This window comes from Chinchilla lanigera, unplaced genomic scaffold (genome assembly GCF_000276665.1).
Source record: "Chinchilla lanigera isolate Chin_1 unplaced genomic scaffold, ChiLan1.0 scaffold00001, whole genome shotgun sequence".
Lineage (NCBI taxonomy): Eukaryota > Metazoa > Chordata > Mammalia > Rodentia > Chinchillidae > Chinchilla > Chinchilla lanigera.
The window spans coordinates 23,545,583-23,558,300 of record NW_004955402.1 but is presented as its reverse complement, the minus strand read 5'-3'; the positions used below and the strand labels follow the sequence as shown (position 1 = coordinate 23,558,300).

Sequence of the window (12,718 nt, the reverse complement as noted above, 5' to 3'; positions counted from 1 at the left end):
ACTATCCCAGACTTTTCCATACTTCATGACTGCTCTGAAACGTGTTGAATTTGGTACTCCATACATCTTGACATGAAAATTTCCCCTGTATTTGTCATTTATTTGGTATCTGATGTGTCAGCTAGAACTTGTTGATGCTGATTGCCTCATGACTTGGTACTTTCTCCAGCCAAAACAATTCATTTGGTACTCACTGTTTTTTGTATTCATCGTACCTCCCAAATTACCAATGAGTACCAAGGTACCTACATCCATCTATTCATCCATCCATCCATCCATCTATCCATCTATCCACTTACCCATCCATCTGTCCATCCTAACAGTTTCCATAGGGTATAATTTGAATACCATAAAATCTACAATTTTTAACTGTATAATTTGATACACAGTAAATATATGTATGTATGAAAACAGAGGTATAAACTGTTTTTAAAAAATTCTTTTCATGGCATTTACTTATTTTTATAGTTCAGTTTTAGAATATTTGTTCCCTCCAAAAAGTTCCCATTTGAAATTGACATGGGTTCCTTGTCTTGGTCTGCTTCTACTCCCTCTATCTCTATCTCTAGTTTTACCTTTTCTAGAAATTATTTTTATCTTCATAAACCCCTTTGCTACCAATACTATTTTTATATCAAATCTACAGATAAGGAAAAGAAATGATAGGAAACTTATGTGACCTGTCCACAGTCACAATGTTAGTAAGTAAGGGAGCCAGCATCCATGTTTAGGCAAATTGACTGGAGAGTTTTCACCACTACACTATATAGCTATAACCGTATGAAAAACCTGCGGAATTTAGATGTGGCAGACATTACATCTGCCATAGGATTAGGAAGTTTTGATGTAGGAGGTAGAATTTTGATAGGGGAAAAATAAGTGTAGAATTTGAAGCAGAGACATTATTAGCAAAAGCATTAAGTTAAAATCCTTAAGTCTAAATGTTTATTGAACATCAGGATGTTCTTACACGTTGCTAATGACTTTAAATATATTTCTCATTAATCCATAGAATAGACTTTACCTTATTGTCCTATGTTACAGATAAGAAAGTGAAGCAGCATGTTCAACATCAGAGTCAGTAAGGAATAAGCTGGGTTTAAAATGCAGTTTGGTCTGCTTGATGCTGTATCTCAGATTTTTAACCATTATGGTCTCAAAAATAAATGGAATAACAACAACAAATCTTTAAAGGGATTATCTGTGGCTGAATGTAAAATATAGCAGAACAGACAAAAAGGCAGATGCAGAAGTCCACTACTGTTACTGTCTGGGCAGAATCTGGGTGATAAAGGGGAAATTAAGATTTGAGGCTGAGGAGAGGGGTGGAAATGCTTGGTAGAGAATGTAAATACCTTCCCAGCACTAGATTAGTCTGTTTTCCCCCTGCTGGACACAATACCCAATACTCACAACCTAAAGGAGGAAAAATTTAATTTAGTTCATGGTTTGGGGATGACTCAGTCGATAGTCAACTGGCTCGAAGGCAGGGGCAGAAAGGCCTGGTGAACAAAGTGCTTAGTTCATGGTGGGCAAGGAGCAGAGCAGGAAAACAGCACCTTAGGCAAAGGAGCATATATTAAATTCAAAGCCATACCTTGGTGACCCACCCAAACACACCCAGGAGGGTGCTCTACTAATTTGCTAGGTGTTTCTTAATCCAGTGAAATAAGACCATAGTCACTATCACAGAAGACCTTAACATTTTACTTTTCCTGTTTTGATACTTTTGTCAGAAATTGGCTGAGACAGTAACATTTGATGGGGGCAGGCTACCTGCTTGCTTGCCTATCTATCTACCTATCTACCTACCTATCTATTTATCTAGGGTTTGTTTTTTTTTTTTTTTTTTTTTTTGAGCTAGACTCTCACAGTGTAGCTCAGGCTGACCATGAACTGATTATGTACACTAAGCTGGCCTTGAACTTATGGTAATCCTCCTGCCTCAGCCTCCCAACTGCTCTGATTACAGGCATATGCCAACATGCCTTGCTTTGATGAGGGCAACTTAAGAAAGGAATTTTATTTTTTTGGTTTTTGAGACAGGGTCTTGATATATAGTTCAGGCTGCCCTTGAGCTCATTATGTAGTCCAGGCTGGCCTCCAACTCATGATGAGCCTTCTGCCTCAGCCTCCCAAATACTGGCATTTCAGGAATGTCCATCATGCCTGTCAAGGAATTTTAACAGACTCCAAGGACTTTTATAATTAGATATATTTCAGGAATGTGTGAATCCTCCAGTAGGTATAATAATATGAGTAATAATGTATATGTGTCCACTCACTTTTCTGGGAAAAGAGATCATAGTTTTTATCAAAATTTGAAAGGCTAAAGAACCCCAAAAGTGTTATGAATGTTTACTCTAAGGCACAGCTTAAGTTTAAATAAAGCTATATATTAGCTTTTAATTATATTTGTTCCATCTATAAACTTTGATTTAATATTAAGCATGTCAGCGATTATGTAGAATTATGCATTTTCCTGGAACTATATATTCTAGTATATGCACCACACAAAAGCAACATATACTATTAAAAAATGAAGGGCTAAAAAGAATGCTGTCCATTAGGCTGATCAACTTCACATATACATGTATATGTTCACATATATGTGAATATATATATATTTACAGAGTAAACATGCACATATATTTTTGCATATGCAGATAGAATTGAACATAATGGATCATATCCTGTTTATATGTAGCTGGGTCTGTCTGATGTTATCCATCATTCAACACCTGAAGATAAGATACTTTTTTATTAGAACTCAATGATTAGAAATTTCTGTTTCTGTATCTTTTGTTTTATTTTGCATTTTAAAAACAAATGGGTTATATCATATATTCAGGTTAGCTTAAAGAATACATTATAAAGAAAACACCATTATAACTCCTTCCCTGACCAAGAAACAAGGCACTGGCAGCGCTGCCCTCCAGATGCATTGCCTGTATGCATCCCTACTCAGATCTCTCCTCTTCTTGCCTACAGGGGCCAGGCACTATTCTGATAAGTACTTCCATTCTAATATTAATATACATGTGTATTTTTCAGCATTAGAGATGAAACTCAAAGCCTTCACATTGAGGTACATCTCTAGCTCTCACTCCTTTTATTATATTCTCACACAGGGTCTTGCTAAGTTGCACTGCTGAATTGCCCCAGCTGGGCTCAAACTTGCAAATCTCCTGCCTTCCTCTCTCAGAGTACTGGCATTACATGCATGCACTACCACTCCTGGCTAACATCTATTACTTTTGCTTCTTTTGAATTTCATAAATGTGGAAACATGTACATATATAAATAAATCTATCTATCTATCTCTATCTATCTATCTATCTATCTATCTTTCTGTATATCAGTACTGGGGATTGACCACAGTGTAGCTCTGCACTGAGCTACATATCCGACCTTTAAAAAAACTTGTTTTGTTTTTTTTTTTAAGTTCTTGCTACGTTGCTAAACTGCTCAGACTGGGCATGGTATGTTCAATGATGAGGATATAATTTGTATATATTGCTGCCGGGTGGCTTGAATCAGTGGTGGTACATGCATAACTGTTCCATGCATAACTGCACCGCTTCTACCACCAGTGGTATAAGCTGCCCAATGGGACACTCGTGCATGTACCAGAAGTACTTCAAGCTGGTGGGAATATATTAAACTTGCAAGGATAACAGGTATGCTCTACAGCATCTGGTAAATATGAAGTCTCTTTTGAGATTTCTTTTGCTCAATACTGTCTCCAAAGTTTACCTGTGTTAATGACTTATGTAGGTGTAGTTTGTTTTCTTCGCTACATACTGCTTATTTTGTGCACTTATTTTTAAAAATCTATTCTGGTATTTATGGCTGGTATAATGCTGGCTTGGAACTATTATGAAGAATGCTGTTGAGACAGAAGCTGCTAGAACCCACTCAAATGCACTTTTTCTTTTGCATATCCCTAACTGCACAGCAGTATTTCTCTGTCCTCCTTGTAATTATGTGTGGTCAGGTGGAAAACCAGTGGACACTGTATGCCACACTAGGTCCATCGTATGAAAACCTTCTGTGTGTACTCTTATACTTTTCTCCCTTCTTATTGACCTGTTATAATCACAGGGTCAACAATTTCCTCTAAAGGATCAGAAAGTAAATACATTAGGCTTTTGGGCCATATGGCTGTAGTCATACCTATTTAACTCTGCTGTTGTAGCATGAAAGCATCCACAGACTATGTAGACTATGTAAGCAGAAGGGCATAGCTGTGTTCCAATAAAACTGTATGTACAATAGGCAATAGGCCAGATTTCCTCATGATCTAAGTTTGCTGGCTCTATGCTACCACAATGTCTAAGATGACCTTGGAAGGCACATGAAATGTCAGACCCATCATTTGTTTAAGCAGAGCTATTGTCAAGTTGAACCCCCAAGTTGGACTGTTAAAGAAAGAAAAACACTTCTTGTTCTTTAAATAGTGATTTTTTCCGTCCATTTGTTAGCCTACTTCACTGATTATAGCTGCAATGAACATATCTACAACTGAATCATTTTGTATATGAGATTCTCTTTAATATATAAACTTAGAATTACTGAGATGCAGGGTATTTATTCATTTTTTAAAACAAATAATGCCAAACAATTTCCCAAACTGATTGTACGAATTTACACTCTGACCAGCAGACAGCCACTGCTGATTGTCTGTTTATTTCTATTTCACTGATTTATGCAGTGTAATCAAGGAGTACAGTTAATGTTTAAATTATAATTTTTTAAAATTATTAAAGAACACATTGCCATTATTCCCTGGCAACATACTTCCTCTGACTTATAACACACTGTCTTAGTTACTTTTCTTTCATTGTTGAGAAAATACCCAACACCCAAGGTTAAAGAAGAAAGGTTTATTTAGCTCACAGTTTTAGAGCTTCCAGTCCATAACCGGTTGGCTCTAAGGCAGTGTAGCATGCTAGAAGAGTAACCATTCACAGTGGCAGAAGATATCAAAAGCAACAAAAGCAAAAGACAGAAACAAGCCTCTTTCTGCCCCTTTTATCCTATCCAGATTGCTGGGATTAGGGTGGTACCAATCCAATCAGTGGACTGACCCAGCAACCCACCCTTAATTTCAGCACCCTGATCCCAACATTGAACCATGAATCAATCACAAACTCTAGATTTAGCTACCTCTGAAAAAGCCCCATCTAAAAGTGCAGGAGGCCTTAGGGGGCATCTAGACACAAACCATAATGTACACTTATCCCACAATTCTTATAACTTTCTGAAGTTCTAGAAGTTCTCTTTCATGAGTGTCTATTCATGGCTGCTTTCATGTCCCAAATCAGTTCAAAACATTTATGGCAGTTTCTGTCAAATAAAACCATTATTGTGTGCCCTTATCCACCAGATATGATGTCATCCTCAAAGGCAAAATGACCATGAAAGGTAAATGTTTTGAACTGATTCAGGATATTGAGGCAGCCATGCCAGTGCAACTAGAGATAGAAAGGAAGATTCCAGAGCTGCTTCAGAAAGTTTCAAGAGTGGGATAAGTGTGTTTGAAGAGAAGGGGATTAGCCACAGTGTGTCTTTCACTGTAACAAATATTTCAGAAGTTTAAACTTTCATCCTATTTGCTGATCACACCTGGTATAAATCTATCCTTATGAGGGTACCACATTATATTGAAGACACTAGGTTTATGGTAACTTTTGAAGTCAGAAGGTGTGAGTCTTCTAACTTTATACTTCTCTTTTTAAAGATTGTATTGGTTAATACAGGGACTCATAAATTTGTATGAATTTTAAGATTAGCTTTTCCATTTCTACAAAAAAAGTCACTGGAATTTTGATAAGGACTGCATCTGTAGGTTGCTTTATAAACTATTTCCATCTTAATAATCAAAGTCTTCAAATCCATGAACACAGAATATCTTTCCATTTATTTATGCATTCTTTAACTTCTTTCAGGAGTATTTGTACTTTTTAGTATATGAGTTTTGCATCTTTAATTTCCTAGGCATTTTTTGTTTTAATGTTACTATAAATGAAATTATTTCCATAATTTCCTTTTCAGGTAGTTCATTATTACTGTATAGAAACACAAATGATTTGTGTTAAATTTTATCCTGCAAACTAAATGAATTCCTTTATCACCTCTAGTAAGTTCTTGTGCATTCACTAGGATTCTCTATATATCTATGTGACCTGTCAATAGAGATAGTTTAACTTCTTCTTTTCCAATTTGGATGTATTTTACTTCTTTTTTTTTCCCTGGCTGTTCTGGCTAGATCTTCTAGAACAATGTTGAATAGAACTGGCAAAAGTAGGAACATTTGTTCCTAAACTTGGGAGGAATTTTTCAGTGTTTCTCAATTGAATATGATGTCAGCTATAAGTTTTACATATCTTCTTTATAATGCTGAGAAAATTCTCTTCTACTCACTCATTTTTTTTATCATGAAAGAATGTATGATTCTACTAAATGCTTTTTCTGTATCAAGTACAATGACCATTTGGTTTTTCTCTCCTTTCTATCAGTGTGTTGAATTACACTGAATGATTTTTGTATGTTTAACCAGCTTTACATTCCTGAGCTAAATCCCTCTTGGTCATGATGTATATAATCCTTTTATTGTATTTTAAAAATTTTTTTAATTTTAAAGAGAAAAAGATAAACGTAACCATGAAACCAAGTTTCAAAACAGGTTAGTAAGACAGTTACAATAGTTGAAACATTATATATTGTTGTTCTCCTAGTAATTATTCAGAATACAAAGTACAGGCATTATATCTTGACCAACCAATATTAGCACAAAACTTTCTTTTCAATCAACTAAGAAAAACTAGCTGTATAACCATTTTAATTCATTTTTATTACTGTCTTGCTGAAAATATTTTCATTCATACTCATAGGGAATATTGCCATATAGTTTTTGTTTAGTCTTTGTCTGGCTTTGGTATTAGAGCTAGCATGTATTTTTTCCTCTTCTATTTTATGGAAGAGTCTGAGAAAGATTTGAGTTAATTCTTTTTTAAAGACTTGGTAGAACTCACCAGCGAAGCTCTCTATCCTAAGCTTGTCTTTTGTGGGATGGTTTTTGATTAATGATTAAAACTCTTTATTATATGTCTATTTAGATGTCCATTTCTTCTTGGTTATTAGCTTTCTGTTGTTTGATGCATCTGTTCTTTGCCTCGCTGCTAGTTTTTTTACCCAAAGTGATGGCACTGTATTCTTCTGGCTTTCAGTGTTTTCAAGGAATGTTCTAAATGCAGATGCTTCTCTGCCCTGAGAAAGCTCACAGTCGGGCAAAACAAAAGCATATCCTCGTGTCACCCCCTCATGGGATCCACACAGAGGTAAAAACACACCCTTGATTTCCTGAAAATAAGGCCAGTTATTTTAATAACTTTAAATAAGCTTCTAAAGCTTGGGACTCTTTCCTGGACTTTAGGATGCATCAAGATTGCTTATAAAAAAAGACTGCTTCTGTTCCAGGGCAGAGGCTGGGATCAGGTCAGTTTACAACTTCACAAAGCTCTTCCATCATCTCTCAGGGGCCTTTCTCCTATCTGAACATGTGTTTAACTTCTGTAAATCTTCTCCTATCTTCTAGAGTTCTTATAAAGTTGACTCAGAGAGTTTTTGGCAGTTTTTCAATGTTTCTGGAGCGAAATGAGCATCTGGAGTTATTTACCTGACTATTTTAACTGACAAACTCCTGACTCATTTAAGACATGAAAGTAATTCTGATACCAAAACCTGACAAATTCATTACAAAAAAATAGATATTGTACCCCAATATCTCACAATTGTTATAATCATCAAAGTAGCAAAAGAAAAAACAAGATCATTTTAATAGATGCAGAAAAGATTTGATGAATCTTAACATGCACTTATTAAAACTCTCAGCAAAGTAGGAAGGACATTTCTTGACATGATAAAGAGTTCTTTATTAAAAAGCTCCAGCTAACAATCATATTTGATGTATGGATGGCTGTCTGCCCACCCTATGAGAACAGAAACAAGGCATAGAAGTCTGTAACATTTTTTTCTATAGTGTAACAGGTGATTTAATTAGATATGAGAAATAGGCATAAACATTACAAAGGAAGTAGTTGTTATGGACTAAACTGTACCCATACCTTCATTCATGTGTTAAAGTCCTGACCCCCAGTATTCTTTAGGATGTGATTGTATTTGGAGACAGGGACTTAAAAGAGGTAATCAAGACCCTACTCTACTGCTTTTTCTTTGACACTAGCAATCAATCACCATAAGGACTTTGAAGGGATAAGCATATACTTTGCTTAAGTCACTAAATCACTGCAGGCAGTAAGGTGAAAAGGTCTAACTGATTAGGTCCTTATTTTGGGAAAATAGGACAAGGACATACAAAGAAAAATCAATATATGTAATGCTATGTTAATTCGTTCAATACATACATAAGTAATAACTACTATGTATTAAGCAATGTTTTGGGAGCAAGGAATACAACAGAAATCATATGAAGTTTATATTCTAGTGAAAGAAGATATAACATACCTAATAAATAGGTAATCATATTGTATTTTAAGATATTTCTTTCCACTGTAGGGAATGGGAAATACAGAAACCAGTTTAAGTGACAATATTCCATATACAGCAATGTCAACTCTTAAACATAGCAAATTTAACTCTTACAATCAAATTCTTTTTTTTTTTAAGTGAAGTTGATAGGAAAATCTATTCTGCATGTCTGGGCTTATTCATAGCCCTCTACTATGCTTGTCTTCTGTGTTGGTAATAAAAGAATAAGTTTAACAAATCTTTTATTTCACTTTTGGGAATCAGAAGTAATACATTGTGGTACCTTTTCTTATGATTAAATATATATTAGTGATGATGATGATAATGGTACTAACAAGTGAAACACAAGTAAATGGTCCTTAGAGGCACGACAGACTCACTTACAGGAGCCACTACTTGGTTAAGAGACTATTCTCACTTCACTTGAGTCTACAATAATCCCCAATCCCCTTCCAGTAAAGAAAGAAATAAAAGTGTTGAGAGCCCATCAGAGATACTCAACCTGTGACAACTGCTATATAAGATTACATAACCTAAAAAAGGAAACCTCAGAGACAAAATTTGGGGCATGATCAATACAACCAACTAAATCCAAATTGCTCTATGGTCAGTCTTTCTTGAAGATTTAAAGGAACTTAGACAGCCATGAAAGGAACAAACAGAAAGTAGTTCTAAATGTAGCAGAGCACTTTAAGAGTGGCTTGGTAGCCTGATTTAGGAAGCAACCACGGTAAGCTCCAAGGTCTAACATCTCATTCCTGGAACATGTGTGTTCAGTGTCCTCAGCCTTGGCTAGCCCATCAGCATAACAGGAAAAATGTTCTCAGTTTCCTCTTGTAATAGGAAATGGGTAATTGCCCAGAAGAGGAGGTTCTAGGCAAGCTGGAAGGGACTGTTTTGCTGCTGCTTAAGAGGAAAAAAGAGGAATGAAAATTGAGTGTTTCCAGATTAATGCCTTTTAAAAGTTCTTAACCTAAGTTTAGATTTTCCTAAGTAGTGTTTCTCTGTTCCACCAAGCTCAATAAAAGCAAGTGAAATGTAGCACTCTAAGTATTGATACACCAAAATACATATTTTAAATGCAATTCTGACAATGCTGAATATATTTTTTGTGATCACAAGGTTGTTCCTTGAACCATGAGTCTGGCCTCCTTTACATGTTTAACATCAATAAAGTTGGGAGAATGTTTAAGGAGGACACTAGAAGTAAAGGAGTGAGAGACTGGTAATAAAGATTAATGACCCTGCAATAAACGTCCTGTATAGTACTTAATGATTAAGGGACAAGAACAAAGGAAACAAAGGATATAAAATAGAAAAAATGTATATTAAAAAATTCAGATACACTAAGGAGGGGAAAGCAATTAAGGAGATGTCAAATCAAGCAGTATAACGTGGGCAATTAGTGCTAGGTCACTGGCCTTATGATAAACAGTATCAAAACCCACTGTAGCACATTTGGAAAGTTTATGTCTCCCATTTGGTTGGGTGCCACAGCAAAGGCCAATGCAATAATTTTGCCCTGTATAGTAATCTGCATCTACCAGATCTGCAATAGGCAGAATGGCTTAATACGGCAACCCAAAATCCTTTAATGATCAGGTGGACCATAATTTTGCTAAGGGCTCCATATTAAAACAATGAAAGAAAAATATAAGACAGTCTTTTTCACAAACAGAAAAGAAGTTTATAGTTCCTGTGGATATCTGAAAATACAAACTATTTTATAAATATGAAAAAGTTTTCTGTATTTTTTTTCACTGAAATACTATAACCTCTTTTCCACTGAAAGAGAGAGAGAGAGACAGAAAGAAACTACTAACAACAAAAAATAAAACCATGAGTGAAAATTGTTCCTGAAAACTTTGCAGAATTGTAACAGCTTCTCTTTGTTAAGTTGATTGATACAGCAACATTATAAAATGACTATTAGGATTCATTGTGCACAACAGAAAGTGCTGAAATGTCAGCAGACTGTACAGCAAAAGTAATGGGTTCTGAACTCCTGTTAGTCAAAAATGATTTTGTTTCAAATTAGAAATTGATTTTTTTTGGACACAAGCCCTTTCCAGGCTTCTGGCTTTTGTAGCTGGGCCCTGGAGAGATTAACCTCCACCACAGCAAGGGCTGGCCTGATGATACCTTTCTCAAAGCGCTTTTCAACTGCTGCTTTCTAATGTTGCTGTGGTCTTAACCAATAACACAAGTTATTTGTCCGTTTGCTATTACACTATATTTTTCTCATTTTGCCATTTTATTTTAGTGCTGACACACAACATCAATTTGTTGACAAGTTAACAGAAGACTATGTTAAGCCTTGTGGTGTAATCACCAGACCAATTCTGGCTGGTTCTCCATTCTCTAAAGTAAAATGACTAAGAATAGAGAAAGCTGAAGTAAGAGTTTCCCATCTCTGAAAGAGTACGGCTACAGAAATTAAAGAAAATTCTTTCTCATATAGTGAGTCTGCTCAATTTCATTTTTGTTGTTGGTAGGAAAATCTAAGAAGAAGCTTCTATGCTGTTCTAAAGCAAAGGAGGTCTCCAGAATACTTGCTTTAAGTAAAAACCAAAAATAAAAACAAAACCAAACCACACTTTTGCTCTCATTTCAAATTGTAAGTCACCTTTCTCAAGTTTGGATAGTTTTCATATCTCACTTAACTAGGACAGGATTAAACAAATTCTAGATTAATTGTAATTAGAACAGAAAACCACAACTAAGCAGACAGCAGGAGAAGTGAGGCAGGGAGAGATCCACTTGGAAAAACTTAGTTTTTTCATCTCTACTCAATTTGAACATTATTTTTGTCTCTGACCACACTTACTGCTTAATTCTTAAGAGCAAGAAATTCAAAAAGAGCATGAAACTGGATAGAGTTCTCTTATCAGTACTCTAAAAGAAATGCAGACACATTTCACTAATCTAGTAGATGTCTTGCTTATGACCTTGCAGGCAAAGTCAGTTTGCAACATTAAATTCTGCTCAGCATTAAATTCTGCTCAGCATTTCAAGAAATCATCTGGCATTCACTGACTGGCAACGACCAGCAACCACTTTCCCCAAGCACTTTGGTACTAATGACGTTAAACTTACCTCTCTGGGGGCTACATGTATCTCTTTCCTGACACATCCACTTGGCATCATCTTCTATATGTGGCTGAAACCCAACCGTCTTTTTCTCCTTCCAGTTCTCTCCACTATTTGGGGAGTCTTGATACTTTTTAAAGGACGATGAAGTTCCAGGCAGCCATCTGTTGCATTTTGACTTTAATACACTGAAAGTGAAAATGTGAATTAACTGTAGACAGCATAGTAGGGGATACAGATTATGTAAAGATATTTAAATTCAATGAGTTGAAATGTAATTCATGACAGTGAGAAGTTACTTTTTCTTACTTTTTATCTTCTTAAAACTTTTTTTATTCTTACTTTTACTTTAACTTGAGTAATTTCCAAAAAATCTATTTTGTATCTTGCCCCAACAATTTTACAGAAGCAATGGTCTTTATCCTCAAAAAGCTTACATTTGGAGTGAGGGAAATGAGACTGAAATCCATGAAATAACTAATAAAACTAGAGAGTATGACTAAGAATTTTAATATCTACAGAAATAAAAAGTATAGTAACACGAGACTTGCATATTTAAAATGTATTCCAAGTACTAAAAATGAACATTAGGGATTAAAATATCATCCATGTACCTCAAAATACATTTGTATTTCTCATTTTCAATTGTTTTAATATTTGTTAGGTAGGTAAGGAACAATGCAATAGTGCATGTGTACTCTCTCCTTACATAATTATAAAATCAACAAAGCAAATATAAACTAAAAGGCATTTTAATTAACATGAACACATGTATTTTATGTTTTCTCATTAATAAAATAAACTTTGTTCCCACTCTTAGTACAATTTCATTTACAACATTTTAGGGAGAAACAGTCTGATGGGTTTCAGTTAAGCTTCCCAAGGATTCATACCACTTTGGTTTTATCTTCCCTATGACCAGAAACAATGTGAAAATTAAAGTCAAGGAAAAAAAGACTGAGAAACTGATAGAGATAGCTACTCAAAAAGTAAGACTAGGGGCTGGGGATTTAGCTCAGCGGCAAAGCGCCTGCCTGGCAAGCGCAAGGTCGTGAGTTCGGTTCCTGGTACCGGA

At 35.4% G+C, this 12,718-nt stretch overlaps 1 protein-coding gene across 10 annotated transcripts in view; it reads right to left on the bottom strand.

Annotated features, from left to right (window-relative positions):
* Positions 1–12,718, bottom strand: part of Kiaa1328 (KIAA1328 ortholog) — a 293,177-nt gene that overhangs the window by 33,120 nt on the left and 247,339 nt on the right. For all 10 annotated transcript variants that reach the window (XM_013510276.1, XM_005372830.2, XM_005372829.2 and 7 more), the window contains one exon: positions 11,650–11,831. In XM_013510276.1, coding sequence (XP_013365730.1) covers positions 11,650–11,831 — 182 coding nt within the window. The remainder of the gene's footprint in view (positions 1–11,649; positions 11,832–12,718) is intronic.